This window comes from Heterodontus francisci, chromosome 3, assembly GCF_036365525.1.
Source record: "Heterodontus francisci isolate sHetFra1 chromosome 3, sHetFra1.hap1, whole genome shotgun sequence".
Taxonomy (NCBI): domain Eukaryota; kingdom Metazoa; phylum Chordata; class Chondrichthyes; order Heterodontiformes; family Heterodontidae; genus Heterodontus; species Heterodontus francisci.
This window is the reverse complement of record NC_090373.1, coordinates 91,408,666-91,432,663: the sequence shown is the minus strand read 5'-3', so window position 1 is coordinate 91,432,663 and position 23,998 is coordinate 91,408,666. Positions and strand designations below refer to the sequence as shown.

Genomic DNA, 23,998 nt, shown 5'->3' with positions numbered 1-23,998 from the left:
TTTATAAAAGCCCTATGCTTTCTTCCCTTTAGGTAGTTAGTAAATTACATCCATTGATACCCACTGATATTTTGTAAAGGAGTCTCTCATGCAGTGCTTCTTTGAAGACCTTCAGAAGTCAAGGTACTCGATCCCCTTTGGCCTGCAGAAGGACAGGGAGAAGGGCTCTCAGCAGGAAGCCATATTCACCCAGGGTCTTCGGATAGTACTTCTCTTCTCTCAGCCTCTGCAAAGAACAATGTATGTGCCTTCTCTGTTTAAATAAGGAGGTGGTCACTGAAATCTGCCACCTGTTGCAGGCAGACCTGCAGCCTCAGAGCAGGGCAAGGATGGCATTGCCAGTGGTTGTAAAAGTGATCATGGCCAAGAACATTTGGCTTCTTCCAGGCTGGAGCAGGCAACAACTCCAACATCTTAAATAAAAGCAAAATACTGCGGATGCTGGAAATCTGAAATAAAAACAAGAACAAGAAATGCTGGAACCAGCATTTCTTGTTTTTATTAACTCCAACATCTTGCAGTTTGCCGTCTACTGTTGTATAAGGGAGGTCACTGATGTACTGCATGCAAAGAGAATACATTGCATTCTCTGTTTCCAAAGAGAAACGGGTGGAGCGGGCACACAGCTTTGCCAAGTTAGCAGGCTTCCCCATGGTGCAGGGAGGCATTGACTGCACACATGCCACTTTGTGGCGCCGCATATCAATTCAGAGATGTACCACAACCGCAAGGGTTCCACTCCCTCAATGCCCAACTGGTGTGAGACCATACTCAGGACTCGCCAATGCCCGGTGTCCTGGCAGCAGTCGTGATGCCTATAATCTGTGTCAGTCCACTATACATTTAAACCACAAGAAACTAGAGAGTGGTTACTGGGATACAAGGGCTATCAGCTGACTATCTTGCTCAAACCACACACAAGTGGGCAGCAGTCACATAAGAACAGCCATGTTGCCACACTAAACATCATTGAGCATTGAGCTTCCGCTGCCTGGACTGCTCTGAAGGAGCCATGCAGTACTCCCCCAGAGCATGTTTCATGATTCATCAACATCGAATACATCCTGCACAACATGAGGGCCCAGCCCTTGCTACCAGGTATATGGTGAACAGCTGAAGAGGAAGAGGAGGAGAAGGAAGGAAGGGAGAAATCAACCAACACAGCCCCTTTCTGGCTGGGCTGTCTGTGATTGGCTTACCCGTCTTTGGTACCAGTGAAGGCAACCCCAAATCCCCATTCTTCAACAGCCTTACTTTCCATCTATTACTGACCATCTCAGCGTCCCCGTGGCCACAATGCTGAAATAAAAGCCACCACAAAACAAACATTCAAAACTAACTTTATCAAACGGTCCAACAATATTCCATACAAATATCAACTAATCATCCTTGTGCATTCCTTTAGTGCCTGTCTTCCGTGTACCTTCGCCTGTCCTGTGCAATGCTACCCCAGTGGCTGCAGCATGGCTGATGGAAGGCTGCTGACTTTCACTGTGGAGACTGCAGATGGCCTTGCAGGATGATCTTGTGCAGCTCTGGCTTTAGAAGACCCGACTTTAGACTGCATCATATAAAGATATAAACAACATTTAAAAATAGAAAAATTAGAGTCCTTGCAAATTTACACTCCTGCCGGAGGTGAAAATGTCCAAGGTTGCTTGAAGTCCTCACAGCTGTCTAATGGGGAAAAAATCTGACTTTAGAATTTTTGAGGGATAAAAGATTGTCACAGTCTCACTTCCCTTCCTTCAACTGAAATTATCAGAGATCTCTGTTTTGGCTTGACTTTTTTTTGAATTTTGCGAGAGAATAATGAATAAACAAACTAAGTTCTCTTCCTTCAGTTTAAATGGTCTGTTTCTCCTTTCAGGTGCTAACACACAGCTGTCTCTCTGTTTCTCCTGTTAGAACAGACTGTTTGCACTATAAGCCAGTTCAAAATTGAATTGTAACAAATGTATCTCTCGATAGTCAGTCCGAGTTGCTGTATCCAAGGCAACGAGAATGCAATCTTCGACTCAGTCTTTAAAGCCTGCTGCCTTAAAGCAGTACGGCTCTTTTCCAGCCTTAAAGGCACACCACATATTTTCCGGAGGAAAAACAAAGACAGGATCATGACACCTCCACCCCCGGCAAAATGAAACGCCATTCCCGAAATGTGTTTCATGACAATGGGTAAAATATATATAAATTGAAAAAACGTGAACACATTTTTTTCCCCGCATTTACAGGCATTCTTTCTTTTGGGCCTCCTTATCTCGAGAGACAATGGATATGCGCCTGGAAGTGGTCAGTGGTTTGTGAAGCAGCGCCTGGAGTGGCTATAAAGGCCAATTCTGGAGTGACAGGCTCTTCCACAGGTGCTGCAGAGAAATTTGTTTGTCGGGGCTGTTGCACAGTTGGCTCTCCCCTTGCGCCTCTGTCTTTTTTCCTGCCAACTACTAAGTCTCTTCGACTCGCCACAATTTAGCCCTGTCTTTACAGGCATACACTTTTCAAAAATGTTAAGACTACAGCAACACTTTCCACCAGAACATTTCGGCTTTAAATTTTCAAAGGTTGTCCCCAATTAATCCCTTTTTTAATTTACAAGCATAGTCTTCCAATTGTTTTGTGTTTTCCTTCCAAGCGTCCCTATTGTCCATCACCTCAGCCAGGTGAACTGCACAGCTAGGAGCACTGACCACTACTGGGTTCACTATTCTGAGAATTTTCTCGAGTACCCCTTAACCTATGTGGCATCACTTGACACTGGAAAACCCTGTCCGGTGTAACCGAACCTGATTTTTTTTTACCCTTGGGTGTCAAAGGAATTTGACAGTATCCCTCCAACACATTTGTCTCTTTAAGACACATTGTATTGCCCACAGTCCATACAGTCTTTTAAATAAGAATTTGGGTAGGAGTCTGCCTTCTTTACCATAGTGACTTTTCTAGAGTCTATGCAAGTTTGAGCTGATCCACCAGGTTTAGTCATCAAGACTGCGAATTCCAGCTGTCTTGACTAGGTTCATCTAAGCTGCCCTTCAGCATGCATTGTAACTCTGCTTCCACTTGGGCCTACCTGTCTGGACCTAAGCGACAAGGATGTTGTTTTAAAGGAATGTTTCCCCCGATACCCACATCATATGTGGCTAAGGTTGTACATCCTGGCTTATCCCTACAAACTTTTTGAAACATTGTGAAAACCCTGGTTAGGACTTCACACTGTTTTGCCTCTAAGTGTAAAAACTTATTGTTTAATTTTCCTAGCCATTCTGTATTCTCTAATCTGATAGTTGGAGGTTCAATCTGAGCATTTCCTAGGCCTGCTTCTGCTTCATCCTCACTATCCTTTTCCTTCTCAACAGTCCCGATTACCTGACATACCTGCACTGGCTTATCCTCCTCCCTGCGGTAATATGGTTTGAGCAAATTAATGTGACACCGCCGGTTTTTCTTCCAGCAATCAGGGGTGTCAATCAAGTAATCTACCTTACTCACTCTTTTGATCACTCTATATGGGCCACTGAACCATGCTTTTAATGGTTCTCCCTGTGATGGTAACAACACTAATACTGCATTCCCTGGTTTTATGGTAAGTTGTGGTTTTCCCACCATTTGACAGGTACGGCATGTCTTACAAAATTGTTTCACATTCCTTTGTAAGATCTGGCCAGTAATAATGTTTGCTTATGTGTGATTTGGTCTTCCGAATTCCCCTATGTCCTGCAAAAGGAATGGCGTGTGCTGACCTTAATAATCCTTGTCGATATTTAGGTGGTACCACTATCTGTTCAACAACTGTCCAGTCTCCGTTAGCAATGAGGCAATGAGGCAATCTCCATTTCCTCCTCAAAACCCCGTTTGCCATATAATAGTCTTCCGGAACTCCTTTCAACTCAGCTTCTGACAGAGCCGTCTGTGCTATTATATATATCTCTGGATCAGCTTGCTGTGCTACAATGATAAACGATCTGTTAAACATCTCATTTGGATTATCTAAATCACCAAATAGATGCCTGGCTATCTATTTATGGTGCCCCTTTTACCTCCGACAAAGGATCCTGTTTCGCCATTGCTCGGGTAACTACACATGCAGGAAATATTCCACGAACTTGTTCCTGTAATTGCTCTGTTTCCTTAATTTCACTTGGTTCCTTTGTAACTATAGGAAAAACTGATACTTCTGATCAAGACAAATCATTTCCTAGGCATAGATCAATTCCCTTTATTGGCAAACTGTGGACAATACCAACTCCCAAATATTAAGTCACTCTCTAGGTGTACTTTATACAAAGGTAAGGGTATACAGTTCCCGCCAATTACATTTACTAAAACTTTAGCATTCAAGGCGCTCTCTGGTGGAAACCTTATATCTTTCCCCAGCAAGAGTGTTTGTGTTACTCCTGTGTCCCTGAGTACAATGATAGGTTTTCCTGCCTCACTTACAGGATATGGAGTTACTCTCCCCTTTGGCAAAAATTCATTATAACTCTTGGATATTTTATTCTTAAACTCTACACTCCTTTTAGTTTTCATATCTAGTTTCACATTCATAGCTGTCATTAAAGCTATAGCCTGGTCTGCTATACTCTCAGTCAGAGTCTTTTCCTCTGCACTAACTTTGCGTACCCAAACAAGGTTTATCTCGCAATTTCCAGCACTCTGAACAAAGTTGACCCGTTTTGTTGCAATGATAACAATTTGGCTTGCGAACCTCACCTCTACCCTCAGCACCTTTCTTTCTGACCTGAGGGGGTGATCCTGGGGCATTTCCAGCTATTCCTTCTTGTCCCCGGCTACTTGCCTTCCTTTCACTCTCCCACTTTCTATTCTTCTCGGGTTTATGGGGGTGATGGACAAAATAGGTTGGCTTATTCATAAGTACAAAATCATCAGCAATCCCTGCTGCTTGCCTAGCTTTCAAAACTTTTATGTTATCTATATGAGTTCCGTCTACTGAAGGAATGGGGTTTTTAAACTCTTCTAAGAGAATCAATTCTCAAAGGTTCTTATATGTGGTTTCTATCTTTATTGCCCGTATCCAACGGTCAAAATTCATTTGCTGCACCCTCTCAAATTCGAAATATGTCTGCCCAGCCAATCTCCGTAAGTTCCTAAACTTCTGACAGTAAGATTCAGGGACTAACTCATATGCAGTAAAAATAGCCTTTTTTGCCATCTCATAATCTGAAGAAGCCTCTTCAGAAAGCATGGCATAAGCTTCATGAGCTCTGCCGACCAACCTGCCCTGAATAAGCAGTGTCCAGCTTTCTTTCGGCCATTTCATCTATTTGGCTATTTTTTTCAAAAGATTTGAAAAATGTCTCTACGTCCCTTTCCTCAAACATAGGAAGAGCCTGTATAAATTTAAACAACTTCTTGCTGGGTCCTGATCTAAATTCAGATTCTTCCTGACCCAAATTTTCCCTGGATTCAAGACTACACTTTTGTCTTAATTCCATCTCTTTTAACTGAAATTCCCTCTCCTCTTTTACTCTCTCTCTGAAGTTCAAGTTTTCTTAATTCTTTTTCCTGCTGAAGCTCCAGTTTTTTTTCATTTCTAATTGAATCCTAGCCAATTCCACTGCATCTCTGTTGGATGTATTACCTTCTTGTCTCTCGTATTCCCTTTCTTGTTCCTCGTATTGCCCTTCATCTGTATCATCATCATCATCTTCTACTAATTTTAGATATTTGCCTATTATGTCAATTATCTCTGCTTTTTTGGCACCTAATTTCAATTCTAATCCCAATTTTGTGGCTAATTCTTTTAATTTGCTCTTAGTTAAAGTTATCAAGTTAGTCAGGGAAACATTCTGCTTTCCCAAAAACTCTGCTACAACGACTAATGCCATTACAATGGTATAGACTGTACCTTATTATACAAGAGACCTGGTTCTTTTAATTTCTTAGATCCCAAAAATCAAGTTTCCAATGGATATGATCCCAGACTCGAGAGCAATTAATATGATGCCAAACGCAGGACCCCAATTTAAATATGTTATCCCAGAGACGAGTAATTACTATGATTCCAGATGCGAGCCTTCCAAATTAGTCTGATTCCGATCCCAGATGCGAGCCACCAAATTAAATATGATTCAACTGCGAGCGAGCCCCCAATTAAGATATGATTCAAATCCAGAGAAACCCAATTAATATGTGGTTCAAATCTCCAGTGAGCCCCCAATTAGTCTGATTTTGATCCCAGATAAGCCCCTAATTAATATGTTACAACCGACCGCTCCAGTCAAAGCCCCAATCAAAATACACGATTCTGTTTGTGGTGGGAGAAAATCACTGTTAATTCAATCCTGTTCCTCTACAGATCGCCTAACATATCATTTTAAACTTTCCAAATTAAAGAAAGACCCAGCCAAATTGTACCATCGATTAACCCCCGAATGAAGCTAACCAAACCAGGTGTCTTAAATCAACAAATTAATTGTTTAATTAGAAAAACTAAATTCTTTAACACTACGAAGATATAAACAACATTTAAAAATAGAAAAATTAGAGTCCTTGCAAATTTATGCTTCTGCCAGATTTGAAAAAGTCCAAGCTTTCTTGAAGTCCTCATTGCCGTCCAATGGGGAAAAAAGGCTCTTCAACAGTAGAACAGCCCATAGTCTAATTCCAGCAGTAAGTGATGCTTTCCTTCTCCAGTGATGGATTTCAACAATTAACAACTTGCACACACTTTCAATAGAATCAATCTGACTTTAGAGTTTTTGAGGGATAAAAGATTGTCACAGTCTCACTTCCCTTCCTTTAGTTTAAATGAGAGATCTCTGTTTTGGCTTGACTTTTTTTTAAATTTTGAGAGAGAATAATGAATAAACAGACTAAATTCTCTTCCTTCAGTTTAAATGGTCGGTTTCTCCTTTCAGGTGTTAACACCTGTTTCTCCTGTTAGAACAGACTGTTTGCACTATAAGCCAGTTCAAAACTGAATTGTAACAAATGTATCTCTTGATGCTCAGTCTGAATGGCTGTTTCCAAGTTAACGAGAATGCACTCTTTGACTGAGTCTTTAAAGCTTGCTGCCTTAAAGCAGTACGGCTCTTTTCTAGCCTTAAAGGCACACTGCATATTTCCCGGAGGAAAAAAAGACAGGATCATGACAAGTGTTACCCCAGTGGCTGCCGCATGGCTGATGGAAGGCTGCTGACTTTTAGTGTGGAGACTTCAGATGGCCTTGCAGGATGATCTCACGCAGCTCTGGCTTTAAAAGACCCACCCTTAGACTGCACCACCTTGACATGGGCGGAAGCAGTCAGGGATAGCTACCTGATAGTAGGTTTATGCTCCACAAAGTCACTGCCACTCTCATAGGGCAGTGCCTCATTAATCCTTGTAATCTGTTGGAGGACAAATTGGTGGACAGTGGTGAGAAACTGCAAAGGTTCTATGAATAGTGGTATCTGTAGACATGATGGCAGAAGTCTGTTAGCAAGCTGAATTTGCATGACTTTGGTCTGAGCTTCCACTGTACCCAGTAGTTGGCTGGCTTCTATCCGTGCTACAATGGAAGCTGAGACATCAGCCATTAGACGCTGCATCATGTTTGGGCCCACAAATATGGTAGTGGAACTGGCCACCATGCAGGAAAGGATGGGCTCCCAGCTCTGCACAAAGTTGGTGCTGGACTCCTCCATGTTCCTTGACAGTGACTGCAGGCTCTCTTATAGGTCTGCCAATGTACAAAGCATTTTTATGTGCATATCCATCAGCCTTTTTCTGTATATCGCCTCATTGAGGTTCTCATCTGTGTTCTCTGCAGTGGAACTAGTATTTGACCTTGCTTTCTGGTGAGCTGTCTTCTGCGCTACCATTTCCCAGTGCCCTGGCTGCAGCCCACTTGTGCCCAGTGTCTCCTCACATCCACCAATCCTACCCATGGCACCCCATCCACCATCTTCAACATTCATTCCCTCCACCACCGATGCACAGTGGCAGCAGTGCATACCATTTACAAGATGCACTACAGCATCTCACCAAGACACCTTTGACAGTACCTTCCAAACCTGCAACCTCTACCAACTAGAAGGACAAGGGTAGCAGATGCATGGGAACACCACCACCTGCAGGTTCCCATCTATGCCACACACCTGGAAGTATATCGCCATTCCTTCAGTGTCGCTGGGTCAAAAACCTGGAACTCCCTTCCTAACAGCACTGTCGGTATACCTACACCTAAAAGACTGCAGCGGTTCAGGAAGGCAGCTCACCACCACCTTCTCAAGCATAATTAGGGATGGGCAATAAATGCTGGCCTGGCCAGCGACACCCACATCCCATGACCGAATAAAAAAAACATACAGATCCTGCTTCTATGCTACCTCCTAATGAATGTTCAGTGTCAGTATCTGAGCTGGTAGTTGCGAGTATGAGAGCAAGGGATGATGTTTTTTCATTATCAGTTGCTTCTTGCTCTTCCTCATCTTGCTCCTGCACCACTGCCTGGCCAAGTGGCAGTGTTTGGGTATCTGAAAGAAGAAAGGCACAAGGGTAGGTTGCAGTGAGAGGACAGAAAGAAACCAAGAGGTGGATACTTAGACTGTCTGCAGCTTGTACATCAGTAGAGATTATGGGATGAGGGGAAGTGGGATGCGAGAAGGAGGATTAGGTAGGAATATACCATCATCTTTGATGCTCTCAGCCCTGCCACTGAGCATGGTCTCAGTCATGGCCACGGCAAAGATGACGAGCACTGTCTCCTCCATCTGGGTGTGTAGCTGTGCCTGTCCCCTATTAATTAGGTGCTGCTACCTCCGTAAGTCCTTTCAGACCTTGTCCTTTAAGACAGATGGAAGTGCACAGGGTGATGTGCCTGTCATAGTTGAATAGCTGGAAATCTGTTGAAGTTGAGAGATGTAGGTGTGAGGCTTGCAGTACTAAGTGTGTGATGGTGAGGTGAAGCTATGAATGTGCAGTATGTGGTTGATAGAGATGGTAGGGTTGTGACTTGAGCAGTGTGTGAGGCTAGTGGTTCAGTTGTAAGGATATGGCATTTGAACATGCATTCACTCACCCTGACCACTTGTGTGAAAGCACTGGACTTCTTGCGGCACTGCATCTTGGTCCTTGGGGGTACGCTGCTGACATTGACTGTGGCAGCTATCTGCTCCCATTGCCTTTGCAGTGTCTGTCTGGAGGGTTTCCTGGTCACCTGTGGATAGAGGACCTCTCTCCTTCTGTCCACCTCCTGTACCAAGGCCTCCACTGCTGCGTTGGAGATCCTTAGAGCATGATCTCAGCCATTTTGTGCATTTTTGTTTCTTTCCAAGGTCAAACTCACTGTTAGCATGATTCCCAGGACCTGCTGCTGTCACAATACACCTCCCTTTAAGAGGTGCAGGCTGGTTTTAAGCAGTGTAGGCTTGCTTAAACTCTTGCTAGCCTCTCTCGATTTTATGCCCCACGCTCGGGTGTGCAGACACACAACAGTGTGCTTAGTGTCGCCTTCACACTGCAATCATGTAACGCAGCAGGCAGCACAAAGTTTGTGTGCTGTCTGCATCAGAAGCAATGGGCGTGGGTTAATCACACATTCGGATCCCTGCGTCTGTTTCTGGGCCTTTTCCAATTTCATGCAGATGTTTCTACTTGTGGGAGATACCAGAACTAGGGGCCATAAATACAAGATAGTCATTAATAAATCCAACAAGATATTCAGGAGAAATGTCTTTATTCAGAGTGGTAAGACTGTAGAACTATCTATCACATGAAGTGATTGAGATGAATAGTATAGTTGCATTTAAAGGGAAACTGAGTAAGTGTAAGAGGAAGAATGGAATAGAAGCTGTGTTGATAATATTCAATGAATGAAACAGAGTGGGAGGAAGCTTGTGTGGAGCATAAACACTGGTATAGACCTGTTGGACTGAATGGCATGTTTCTGCGTTGTAATTTCTATGTAATTCTACGTACTGTAATACAGTAAGTGCATTGGTGCCATTTATTTGGTTATTTTCATACCCATTGTGGAATCTTCCAATTCTCTATTTACATGGAATTGAAAACCAGACAATTTATCTAACAGGTGAATGATCTGCAAGGCAAGTTTTGCATCCAGGAAGCAAGTTGAAAACCTGCCCCATAGTTATATCGTATTCCAATCTGTTTATTGCCAGGTTTTTGATGTTTCCTAGAAATTTCGATCAGGAGACAGCTTCTTGATATTGTTTTATATAGCCCCTTTGATGATATCATTGATACTTAAAATTTAAATGTAAATGCTTTGAAATTCCAGCAAAGTAAAATAAAAATATTAAAGCTAATTACTAGTGACTTTGAATTTTACTCTTTGAAATAGAATCAAATATGTCAGTGAAAATAGATGGTATCTCTTGGAACATTTGTTTACTACATGTTGCATTGCTTACCTTACTGCGCAGTAATCCACCAGTCGGATGCTCTGGTGTGCTGTGCTCCGAAGAGGGCTTGGCCTTTTCCTTATTGTTGTTAGAGTCGTTGTCTTTAATGATGTCATACTGTCTGCAGAAGAGAGCTATAACAGCTGAAATACATCAAAGGAAAAGATCTTCAGTGATGTGCAAAAAACACATTCCCTAGCCTGCATGTCTGGAAGCCAATGATTGGCTCTAGCAAATAATAAACCATACAAGAATGAACAAATCTGCCAACAATCACCACCTCCTGTGACCATTTGGGAAATTGCCCTTGTGGGTGAAATTGACAGTTTTCTGCATTGTGCCTATAGATATGTGTCCAGCAAATTCAACACATTGTATAGGTGTGTAACCAATGCTTCTTAATTTCATATCTTGGCTCCCAGTACAATGGGGAAAAAAAACTGTCGTTTGGACTTGCATTTAACTATGACAATGCTTAGGAACTCACTTTAGTTTCTCCATTGATGTTTCCAGCCAGTAGTTAAATACAAAATTGTGGTATGGCTGAAGATGCAGAAAGTAGGCAGTAGCAAAAAAAGGTTTAAATGACCAGGATGCTACTGTTTTCTGTGTCTCCCCCCTTCTGCTGGCTCTCGTTCTGTTGTCATCTGCATCCCTCTCATTATATTGCCTTTATTCTTCTTTATCTTCTGCTTCTCACTGATTTTCTCTTCCCTTTTTGGTGTGAGATGTTGAATGGGATAGAGTGGAGTGCTGGAGAAAGGAGTAAGCAACAGCTACTGGCTGCATTTTCCAATAGAGGATGTGCAAAAAAACATGGCCCGCAGTGGTCTGCCTTCCCCATCACTTCTGCATTCTGCTACCTCTCACTCCTTTTGTGTCCCATGCCTCCTCATCTTCCATTTAACTCTCCCCTTCCTACCATCACTTCATCTCCATCAGTACTCCTACTTCTTCTTCTTCAAATACCCATTCATCCCTCCCCCTTGCTCTGCTGTCACTTACATTACCCTTCATGGTCCATCTACTCCTACTCACACCCGCTGAGGGTGGGTGATAATGGGACAGTGGCCTCAAAATCCTCACTGTCCTGCCAATATGTGCCTCCACTCCATTTTCCACAAAAGGGTGTGTTCTAATTTAATTATTTGTTTTATTTTCAAAAAAATATTAGATTAGGATGAGGAAACACACTATGTTTGCCTCTCACTATCTGTGTGTTTCTCTATCCCTGGACCTGGCAACTTCCCTCATAGACCTGAAACTCTAGACCATAATTTCCAACTTTTATTGTATGATGAGTACCCAAAAAATGCCCCAAATGGGTGGGTGCCCACATGGATTATTTAAATTAAGTGCCTTCCCTCAATCCCATAAACTTTGCCAGGGTCAGCACCAGAAGTGGATGCATCTCAGCATTTAAACCAGGTTGCTGCACCCACAGATGAAATGTGGTGCAAAGGTTAAGCTTGGTGTCATCAGCATACATGTGGAAGTTGACCCTATGTTAGTGGACAATGTGGCCAAGGGTCAGCTTGTGGATGACAGGGGCCAAAGGTAGATACTTGGGAAATTAGGAGGCAATGATAGGAAGAGGGGATAGAGAGGCCATTGCTGAAGATGCTCTGGCTATGATCTATTAGTTAAGAGTGAACCAAGCAAGGCTAACTTAATGGGCTGGACAACATAAGAGAGACATCAAAGGAAAATGCTGTGGTTGCCTGCATCAAAGTCTGCAGAGCAGTCGAGGAGGATGAGGAAGGATAATGCATTATGGCCACTGTCACAGAGAATGTTATATGTAACTTAGGGCTGTTTTGGTGCTGTGCGATGAGTGGAAAGCTGATTGGAGATATTAAAACATAGAGTGGTAGAAAAATTAGCTTAGATTTAGAAGTTGACATTTTCAGGAACTTTGTAGACAAAAGTGTGATTGGTGGTAGTTTGCAAGGTGGGTTTTTTGAGGAGGCTGATGACAGCAGTTTTGAAGGGGAGGGGAACAGAACCTGAGGAAAGGCAACAATTTAACATGTCAGCTCGCATGGGGATCAGGAAAGTAAGTTGTAATTTATATGTAATAAATTCCAACATATAAGCATGTTTCCTTCTTAGTTTTATTGTGCTTTCTCTGACTAAGCTTGCTGAATAATATCTACTTTCTGACTAGCTTTTGCAAAAGGAGACAGCACTTCATCATTTCACCCTACAGGTTCTTCTATTATTTCACTAATGGCCCACTCAAGACCTGCTTCACCTTGGGCCTGCCTACTAGAGATATCTAGCCTTGGTGAATTCATCTTGTCTCACACTTCATCTTAAAACAAAATACGTGTCTATCCCAGGAAGGACTTAAGAAGGAAAGCCTGCTCTGTCACATCAAAGAGATATACTGTGACACATTTTAACAGCACTTCAGGCACTGTATCTCTCCAATAAATCATAGAGGTTTCCATCTGTATCAGGAACATGAGGCTTCCTCCAAGTGGAATCAAATCAGACCCAACCAAGTACGATTTCTATTCAGCTGGTTAAAGACTAATTAACCTTGTCATATTTCAGACAGTAGGAATTGGCTAACAACGGTCACATCAGAACCTTAGGCATTAAACTTTCACATGCTTCAGTGAATTAGTTTTAAGCATCACGATGAACGAAATGGCAGAGCTACTTTTGAGCATATAGTATATATTATAATAATATATCAGAACAGTAGGTCTATATTTCCTGCCTTTGTGGAGTTGGGGTGCATCATCCCATGGCGGGACTTCTGCGACCACAAAGCTGTACCCCTGTCTCTGACTAATCTTCTTGCCCCAGTGACATGAACCGATTTCTAGTGGGCTCCCCAACCTCTGCCAGGGAATCTATCTAGAGTGGGAGCGGAGTTTGATTACAGCACCCATTGGTGATGCATGCACTGTGGCTGCAGGTCCTCATCTGGACAAACTCAGGAGGACTAAAATTAGCTGGGTAAATGGTGGAGTGTATCCATGCCAAATTCCAACCTCGTCCGGCCCAGTTCCACTAAAGCATTAGCAAAATGAAGGTAGAGGATCCTGGTTTTCATTTATTGTAAAAGAATATAATTTATGATCAAACTTTCAGTTTGGCTAAGTGGGTAGTGCCCTTGCTTCTGAGGAAGAAGGTTATATGTTCATGGGGTAATTAAACGTGTGGTGCAGGTACACCCACAGTGCTGTTAGGAAGGGAGTTCCAAGATTATGACCCAATGACAGTGAAGGGACAGTGATACAGTTCTAAGAAGGGAGGTTTGTGGCTTGGAGGGGAACTTGCAGGTAGTGATGTTCCCATGCATCTGCTGCCCTTGTCTTTCTAGGTGGTAGAGGTTGTGGGTTTGGAAAGTGCTGTCTAAGGAGCCTTGGTGAGTTGCTGCAGTGCATCTTGTAGATGGTACACACGGCTGCCACTGTGCGTTGGTGGTGGAAGGAGTGAATGTTGAAGGTGGTGGATGAGGTGCGGATCAAGCAGGCTGCTTTGTCCTGGATGGTGTCAAAACTCAAGTATTGTTGGAGCTGCAATCAACCAGGCAAGTGGTGAGTATTCCATCACACTCCTCACTTGTGCCTTGTAAATAGTGGACAGGATTTAGGGAGTCAGGAGGTGAATTACTCGCCTTAGAATTTCCAGCCTCTGACCTGCTCTTGTAGCCACAGTATTTGTATGGCTGCTCCATTTAAGTTTCTACTCAATGGTGACCCCTGGATGTTGATGGTGGGGAATTCAGCAGTGATAATGCCATTGCATGTCTAGGGGAAATGGTTAGATTCTCTCTTATTGGAGACGGTCACTGCTTGGCACTTGTGTGGTGCGCATGTTTTGGACAACAGGAGCGCATGTTGGGAATTTAAGTGCAGAGATTGGATCACCTTGTGGTATGTTCCATCCACTGATGCACTCTCCTTGCCTCTGTTCTGGATATGTGCTTCTTTTGCCAAAAGCTCAGAACTGCAATGCTGATTCATAAAATGTACCTCATAATTTGGGCTAATGTGCAATATTAAGAGATTATTGTGACCCTGTCTGCACGTACAGGTGGTTTAGATGGATGCGAAAGTTCCCATGATACTTTCTGAAGAAGAGCAAAGAGTTCTCACAAAAGTAACAAAACAGAACTTGTCATATGAACATAAGAAATTCATGGGCAGGTAAAGACCAGCTGGCCCATCAAGCCTGCCCCACACCATGATGGTCATACCATCATAACCAAACCATTAATCATCTTATTGCTGATTGTGGGATTTTGCTGTGTGCAAAATGGCTGTGTAACAACAGTCACTACTTGGTGCCAGATCTTTCAGCTGCCTTTGCCCCAACTCCTGGAACTCCCCTTTAAACTCTTTTATCGTGTTACTTTCTTCCCTCCTTCAAAAAAGTCTCCTCAAAACCTATACATTTTTTCTGTCCTTGGTCAACATTCCTAAATTATATATTTCACGTACCAACTTTCCTAGGTGAAGCAGCTTGGGATATTTTCTACATTATTAAAGGTGCCATATAAGTGCATGCATTGTTGATTTCAACAGGTAGTATATTGTGACTGAATGCTGCAGTTGCTGAATAACATTCCTCATCAGCAGCAATTAAAGGGTAAATTTTGCACATTAACTCTCTCAGTGTGCAGCATCACCTGAATGGAAGGCAGAGTTTAATTATTCGATGCAGGGTTTAAGGCACAACAATGCCTTTCAGAGATCTATGGTAAATAGAGAAAACAAAACAGAGAACTACAGATCTGTTGGCCTTACAACAGTAGTAGGGAAAATGCTAGAATATATGCCAAAGGATGTGATAAATGGACACTTGGATAATAATGATCTGATTGGGCATAGTCAACATGGATTTGTGAATGGGAAATTGTTGGAGTTTTCTGAGGACGTTACTAACAGAATTGATAAAGGGGAGTCGTGGTATACTTGGATTTTCAGAAGGCTTTCCACAGGAGGTTGGTTAGCAAAATTAAGCACATAGAATATAAGGTAATATACTGGCATGGATTAAGGATTGGTTAACAGGCAGCACACCGAGAGTAGGAATAAACGGGTCATTCTCACATTGGCAGGCTGTGACTAGTGGGGTACTGGAAGGATCAGTACTTGGGGCTCCAGCTGTTCACAATATATATCAATGATTTGGATGTGGGGACCAAATGTAATATTTCCAAGTTCACAGATGACACAAAACTAGGTGGGAATGTGCGTTGTGAGGAAGATGCAAAGCGGCTTCAAGAGGATTTGGACAGACTTAGTGAGTGGGCAAGAACATGGTAAATAGAATATAATGTGGAAAAATGTGAGGTTATCCACTTTGGTAGGAGGAATAGATGTGCAGAGTATTTCTTAAATGGTAAGAGATTAGAAAGTGTAGATGTACAAAGGGACCTGAGTGTCCTCATCAATAAGTCACTGGAAGCTAATATGCAGGTGCAGCAAGCAATTAGGAAGGCTAATGGTATGTTAGCCTTTATTGCAAGAGGATTTGAGTACAGGAATAGCGAAGTCTTGCTTCAATTGTACAGAACCTTGGTTAGACTGCACCTGGAGAACTGTGTGCAAATTTGGTCCCCTTACCTCAGGAAGGATATTATTGCCATAGAGGGAATGCAACTAATGTTCACCAGACTTGTTCCCGGGATGGAGGGTCTGTCCTATGAAGAGATATTGGGGAAATTGGGCCTGTATTCTCTCGAGTTTCGAAGAATGAGAGGTGTTCGCATTGAAACCTACAAAATACTTAAAGGGATAGACAGGGTAGATGCAGGTAAGATGGGTCCCCTGGTTGGGGGTGGGGGGGGGGGGGTCTAGGACCAGAAGACAGAATTTCAAAATAAGGGGGAAGCCACTTAGGACTGAGATGAGGGGAAATTTCTTTACTCAGAGGGTTGTGAATCTTTGGAATTCTCGACCCCACAGGGCTGTGGAAGCTCAGTCATTGAGTATGTTTAAAGCAGAGATTGACAGATTTCGAAATACCAATGACATAAAGGGATATGGGGATAGTGTGGAAAAAAGGCATTGAAGTGGATGATCAGCCATGATCATATTGAATGGCAGAGCAGGCTTGATGGGCTGAAAGGCCTACTCATGTTCCTATGTTCCTAAGTATGTAGCAAGACTTGTGGGATGAAAGAGATTAAGGAATTTGTTTGGGTCATTAGTTGCAATCTAATACTAATTCTAATATTTTTGATAAAGTACCACATAAAAGGCTGGTTAACAAGATTGAGGCTCATGGAACAGGAGAATCAGTGTCCAATTGGATAAAAAAAATTGGCTCAAGGACAGAAAACAGCAAGTCATAGTAAATGGTTGTGCTTCAGACTGGAGAATGGTAGACAGTGCTGTTCCCCAAGGGTCAGCGCTAGGACTGTAGTGAGAAGCTTTTTATGTTGTCTGATGCAACATAAATGAGATGTGTGGTGTTCAGTTTGTTGAAGATCTCAAAACAAGTTTATTAAACAGCTAAACGATTGTACAGTGCAGAGCTATTTACAGAACCTGCCTCTTGGTGTTACAATCACAGAGTGAGACTGACATGTAGTCACATGACTGCATCCTGATGCTCAGCTCATTAGCATACTAAGATCTTAAAGGGAGATCACTCTTAAAGGCTATCACACAACATCCCCCTTCTTTCCAAAGATAAGTCTTGTATGCTAACCCTAACCCTAACCCTAACCTATAAGATTAGATATCAAAATTATTTACACATGTATAGAGATTGTGAAGTTTACAGATATAGAGGCTCAAAAGTCCATAGATCATCACGGTGGTTTGACAACTCTTGCTCAGGGAGTTTGTGTCTCATCTGTTGCTGTTCTTTCTGAAATTTCTCCCTCTCCGCATTCAGTTTCAGTTGCTCTGCCTTCAGCGTGCTAACATACTCTGTTGCTTTTCTCAAAATGACCACTTTTGAGACCTTGTATTTCTTGGAAAGCTCTGGCACCTCATCTCGAAGAGCCAATAGACAATGCTTAAACTCATTCCTCCTCTGCCTCTTCAGGACATTGTGTGTCCTTTGCCTCTTCTCATCCTCCACATCTGAAGGCTTGGGGCTCCAGGTTGAGGACTTGTTGGGGGAAGAGTACTTGGTCTCATGGAGATACCTGTCCAGTCTGGCTCGTTGTGGTACTGGCGGTTCTCTAGAGAGCAAAGTGACGATGTGGCATAGTTGTGCTGATTCTGGGTTTCCAGACTGCACCGTGTGATGCTGGTCAGAGTTTGTGAGCAAGTTCCAGTCCTTGGAGATTTCTCCTTGGCAATGCTTTCATGAATAGTTATGACGTTGAGGTCCTTATACGCTGGTAGTCCTGCCACCGCTGCTCCGCTCATGTCAACTAGGCAGAATGCTTGTGGTTTCCATGATGACTTGCCATAGCTGCATTGCATTGTTAAATTGACACTGCATGGGATGGGTGACCCCTTATATGCAGGCAATTTGTCAGTTGTTGGTTGTATCATTGATTTCCAATGACTCTGGTACATATCTTTGAGGATTTGGACTGGTAGAATATTTGCACCAGCGCCAGTGTCAATCTTGACCTTCAGTGTATGCTTGCCAGCTTTCTTTGGGCACATGATGTTAAGAGTGGTGAAAGCTTCCAATTGTTCGACTTCATCAACGTGATGTGTCAGGTTCACAATGCCTGTTTGTCTTCTGTCTGAGAACTACTTCTCTCTGAGTCTTGTCTCAGGTCTGCTTCACTGGTAACTTTATGTATTGGCTTGTGTTTATACTGGTCTCTGGCGCTTTCCTTGTTGTTGTTGCCCTGTCTTGTTTGCCTGTGTCCTGCCATGACTTTTGGCTGCATCCTTAGAGCCAGAATTCCTGCATAGGTGGGTCCCGTGTCCTTTTGCAATGCATGCCTTGCACAGGTCTCGAAATGCAGGACAACTTCGCCGTGAGTGGGCCCAACCACACTTACCACACAGCTTGCTTGCCCTTTTCGACTTGGTTATGGTGCCGATACTGTTGGTTGCACCTAGTGTTTGTAGGTGCTGTTGCCCAGCTACAATGGCTTCATATTTCCTGCCATCTTCCAGCAGTGCGTCCATGCTGTGAAATTTCTTTTTCCCCAAGAATGGAATGGATTGCTTCAATGGGTATTGATACAATCACCAGCTCCAATATTCGATCTGACTTCTGAAAAGTCGCATTCATGCCCCTTGCTACAGCATTCACTGATGAACTGGCCTATTGATTTATGTGGCTGTTGTCTGTTGGACATCAATTCTAGGCAGTGAATTCTAAAATTCATTCTTAATTGGAGCTGATCTTCTTGCACTTTCCATATCTTTGCAGGATCTTTCTGCTCTTCATCATATAAGCCTGAGATATTAATTCTGAGCAATCCCTCATTTCCAATTGCTATCATTATTTTTACAGCCTGTTTTTCTGGTTCTACAATTACTTGGTCGGTAAAGCATAACTGCATTATCTGTTGGTATAGTTTGAACTCGGATAGGATACCAAAGACTTTCCAGTTCATACTGGGAAAATTGTATCCATCTTCCTGCTGTTCTTTTGCTTTAAAACTTTCTTTAAGACCTGGTCCTGTGACTCTGTGCTGTCTTCCCTTTAAAAAAAATCTCTGTTCTTTAGACTGGCTGGTTTGATTGACAGGAGCAGCTTGTCTGTTTATCCAGCTTCCAGCACTCGAGTCTGTTTATTTATACATTGTGCAATAGGTATTTCAAGTACTTTTTTGCTAGGGTTTATTTATGCAGCCAATCAAAAAGGCAATTCTTCACACAAGTGGTTTTATGAGTTTTCTGAAAACTGTGGCTGCTGAATGGAAGCTCTTCACGCTGGAGTGATTTAATGGTTTCTTTTTATAGCTTTTGCTGCGTGCTGCGTGAATGAAGGATTCCCACACATTTAGCTGTTGGGTGCCTCCCATAATAGTGTGGACCTGATCAACCGGGGGAAGCCTTTGAAAACAATCGATCAGCCTGAGATAGGCATTGGGTTTTTCCTGTTTTTTTCTTTAACTGAGCCTTTTAAAAACAAATCAACTTTGCAAGCACCCAAAGCTTTTTTTTAAACTGGAGTTCCTGTACCAGCAGCACACTGACTCACCCAGTCACAGTGATTGGTTTGCAGCCTTTTGCTCTGTTCTCTGTCTTCCACAGCTGGAGATGATTTTTTTTTTCTTCTTTGCACTGTTTGGGCCACTGTTTCTTTGAAACTTTCTCTCTTTTAGCTGTAGGTAGTTTTTAAAGCTGGCTTCATGTGGTCTTCAATCTTGGATTCTGTCTTCTCACCACTGCTGCTATTATGTAATGTGAAGCTTTTAATGTTGTCTGATGCAACATAAATAAGATGCGTGGATTTCAGTTTGTTGACGATCTCAAAACAGGTTTATTAAACAGCTAAACTATAATAGAGTGCAGAGCTAACTATTTACAGAACTTATCTCTTGGTGTTACAGTTACAGAGTGAGACTGGCATGTAGTCACATGACTGCATCCTGGTACTCAGCTCAATAGCATACTAAGATCTTAAAGGGACATCACTCTTAAAGGCAATCACACAAGGACTACTGCTTTTTCTTTGCTACATATAAATGACTTAGATCATGGAATACAACGCAGAATTTCAAAATTTGCTGATAATACCAAACTTGGAGGAGTGGCAAAGCGTGAGGATGATACAAACCATCCAGAACAGGACATAGGCTAGTCGAATGAACAGACAAGTGACAGATGGAATTTAATACAGACAATGGCAAAGTGATTTGTCAGAAGGGATAGGATGAGGCAATAAAAACTTAATGGTAGACTTCTAAAGAGTGTACAGGAACAGAGTGTCCTGGGGGTGCATGTGCACCAATCTTTGAAGGTGGCAGGACATATTGAGAGTGTGATTAACAAAGCATATGAGATCTTGGGCTTCATAAATAGATGCATTGAGTACAAAAGCAGGGACGTTATGCGGAACCTTTATAAAGCACTGGTTAGGCACCAACTAGAGCTTTGTGTTCTTGAGAGGGCGCAGAGGAGATTTACCAGAATGGTTCCAGGGATGAGGGATTTTAGGTACAAGGTTAGGTTGGAATAGCTGGGTTTGTTCTCCCCGGAGCAAAGGAGATTGAGGGGAGATTTGATAGAGGCTTACAAGATTATGACAGGCTTAGCTAAGTTAGACAAGTAAAAGCTGTTTCCATTAACTGATGGTACAAGGACGAGGGGCCACAAATTGAAGGTTTTGGGCAAGAGATGCAGGGGAAATGTGAGGAAGAACGTTTTTCGCAGTGAGCGGTAATGACTTGAAACTCACTGCCCACGAGGGTGGTGGAAGTGGAGACAATGAATGATTTCAAAGGGAAATTGGATGGGCACTTGAAGGGAATAAACTTGCAGGGCTACGGGGATCAAGCGGGGGAGAGAGACTGATGGAATTGCTCCGCGGAGAGCCGACAGGGACTCGATGGGCCGAATGTCTTCCGTTTATGCCTTAAATAAGAACATAAGAAAAAGGAGCAGGAGTAGGCCATTCAGCCCCTTGAGCTTGCTCTGCCATTCAATAAGATCATGGCTGACCTGATTGTGACCATAACTCCACTTGCCAGCCTTCCCCTCACAACCTTGGACTCCGTTGTAGATCAAAAATCTGTCTAAATAAGTGCTGAATACATTCAATGGCCCAGCCTCTACTCTTGGGGTAGAGAATTCCAAAGATTAATGATCCTCTGAGAGAAGAAATTCCTCTTCATCTCTGTCTTAAAAGGGAGACTACCTAGTTTGAAACTGTGCCCCCTAGTTCTAGATTCCCCCATGAGGGGAAATATCCTCTCAGCATCTACCCTACTAAGTCCCCTCAGAATCTTATATGACTCTATGACTTTTACGATGTTTCACAACTGAATCAGAATTAAGAACTTAAAAATGACTCGTTACTATGGAGACAATAAATCCTTATGAATCTCATGATGTCAGTTCATATACTTGTGTTGTATTAAAAAATGAGAGCTTGAGCTACAGGCTTAATGATTTGAAAACTGTCTCTTGGCATGCACTGCATACAATATGCTGACTATTAACTCAGTGCATGCCTGAATTTCTGATACATGCTGATGAGGATCCCAGCTGGAAATGTAAAATCGTAAAATTATCCCTATCATGGCTAGTTTACTTCCTCAAAGGAATAGATAGTTTCACATTATGACTGTCCGTAAGATGACAGATTTCTCTGTAATGTATTTGGTTTGTATTTAGTGTGCATGCCTCAGGCTGCTATAATCCAAGGGTGCACTTATCCTGCAGCTGTCATTAACAAACTGGCATCTGTAGAGTCTCATTCTCAATTGATCGAGCCAAGTTATATGGCTGACTGCACCTTACACTGAGCTGCAGCTTTACTAAACCCAGCACAAACATTCGCAACCATCTTCAGCCCGAAATGTTGAGTGGATGATCAATCTCGGCCTCCTCCTGAGATCCCCAGCATTATAGAAGCCAGTCTTCAACCAATCCGATTCACTCCACGTGATATCAAGAAATGGCTGAAGGCACTGGCTACTGCAAAGGCTATGGGTCCCGACAACATCCTGGTTGAAGTACTGAAGATGTGCTGCAGAACTAGCCTCGCCACTAGGTAAGTTGCTCCAGTACAGCTACAACACTGGCACCTATTCAATAATGTGGAAAATTGCCCAGGTATGTCCTATCCACAACAAGCAGGACAAATCTAATCAGGCTGATTACCGCCCTATCAATCTACTCTCGATCATCAGCAAAGTGATAGAAGATGTCGTCAATTGTACTATCAAGTGCCACTTAAACAGCAATAATCTGCTCACTGATGTTCAGTTTGGGTTCAGCCAGGACAACTCGGCAACTGAGCTCATTACAGCCTTGGCCCAAACATAGACAAAAGAGATGAACTCATGGTGAGGTGTGAGTGATTGCCCTGGATATCAAGTCAGAATATGGCATCAAGGAGCCCTAGCCAAACTGAAGTTAATAGGAATCAAGGGGAAAAATTTCCACTGGTTGGAGTCATACCAAGCACAAAGGAACATGGTTGTGGTTGTCGGAGGCCAATCATCTCACCACAGGACATCACTGCAGGAGTTCCTCGGGGTAGTGTCCTAAGCATAACCAACTTCAGCTGCTTCATCACTGCCCTTTCCTCCATCATAAGGTCAGAAGTAGGGATGTTTGCTGACCGAAAGTCTTTATTTAATAAATCAGCATTGGGAATGGTGTTTCTTTCAAAGATCTATGTAGTTGCACTGAGATCTGCGAGTGCACATTTTGTTTACAGGTGACATTAAGCCTTTACTCTACACCAGTAACTTCTACTCAATGATTTATGGGACCTGATAGCATAGCGATGTTCACTGCCATCTGTGAACAAATGGAACGCTTGCTTACGATTCTTAATCTCAGCTAGAAAGATGTGAAAATTTCCAGCCAAGGTAATGTTACACATTTGATTTTAAAATTGCATAATACCATTGGTTGCCTCAAGGCTTGTGAATTTTTGTGCATGGTGGTAATATGTGAAGTTACACAATGGGGAAAAAAGTGCTCCTTGCGTTAAATTGAAAATGATTAATAAAAAGCTGAAAATCACAGCTTGCAGTTTGTTTCACAGTGAAAATAATTTGGAAAAGATGTGAGTCTTGCTGACAGATAGTAATAGCAGCATCATATGTTGGGGATTTATGTACTAGCACATGACCTGTCAGACAGCTGTTCTTCAACAATGCTTCATCTAATAGACATTGACGGGATAAATTATGCATTCCCAGAGCAACAGCTATGTCACCTATCTGACATGAGAAAGGAAGCAGCTCTTTGTTCTTCACTCAGTGTGCAGGTACAGCTTCTAATGCAGCCAAGGGAGCCTTTTGGCAAATTAAATGCACGAAATAGACATGTTTACCAATTTGTAGTATCGTGGATCAGTTGGCTGTGTTCAAATTCTTCATTCTGAGTACATCCATAACGGAAACCAAAATAGAAATCCAAAATACACTTGAAACGTAAAAGGATCATGTCTTGTTGATTTGACAGCTTGTTTTTTAAGGCTTTTGCGGAGCTAAGCCACGAATCCTCTGCAAATCCTGCACATTCCACATTTGTGGCTGTGAGTTTAAGCCAAGTAGGAAGCTCTCAGCAAAGGAGACTCTTACAATGAATAACAACCAGTGACAGAAAATCTGATTAATGCTTTCCCTCTGAAACCCAGGAATAGTAATTCCAAGTTGAGTGAAAGTAGTTCAGTTAGCACAGACCACAGGTTGTGCTACTTAGGCAGTGGGCCAATCTTTTATTCCCAGCACCAAAAGACCCCTCTCCAAGCTTCTAGAAATGTGAATTATTGCTGCCTTAATAGACAATTCACTGTCAAGTATGCACAATAACATTTGTGTTCAATGATGTGTATGGAATTTTACTATATTGTATGACAAATTATTTTCTAGCATTGTTTTCACATTAACTGCTAACTGACCAACAACAATGTTGCCAAAAATTGGAGATGTTGACTACTATCACTGACTTTGTGTGCGCACCAAAGAGAAAGAGGGGTGGACCTATGACTGGCTGTTTGCCAACAACTGTGTTCTCACTGCACACAAAGAGGAAGAGCTACAACTAATCACTTATCAC

The 23,998-nt window shown here is 42.5% G+C and overlaps 1 protein-coding gene across 1 annotated transcript in view; it reads right to left on the bottom strand.

The window, feature by feature from the left end:
* LOC137358404 (fibronectin type III domain-containing protein 5-like) overlaps positions 1 to 23,998 on the bottom strand; it is a 265,469-nt gene that overhangs the window by 19,977 nt on the left and 221,494 nt on the right. Inside the window, exon 5 of the mRNA XM_068024350.1 lies at positions 10,371 to 10,504. Within this exon, the coding sequence (XP_067880451.1) occupies positions 10,371 to 10,504 (134 nt within the window). The remainder of the gene's footprint in view (positions 1 to 10,370; positions 10,505 to 23,998) is intronic.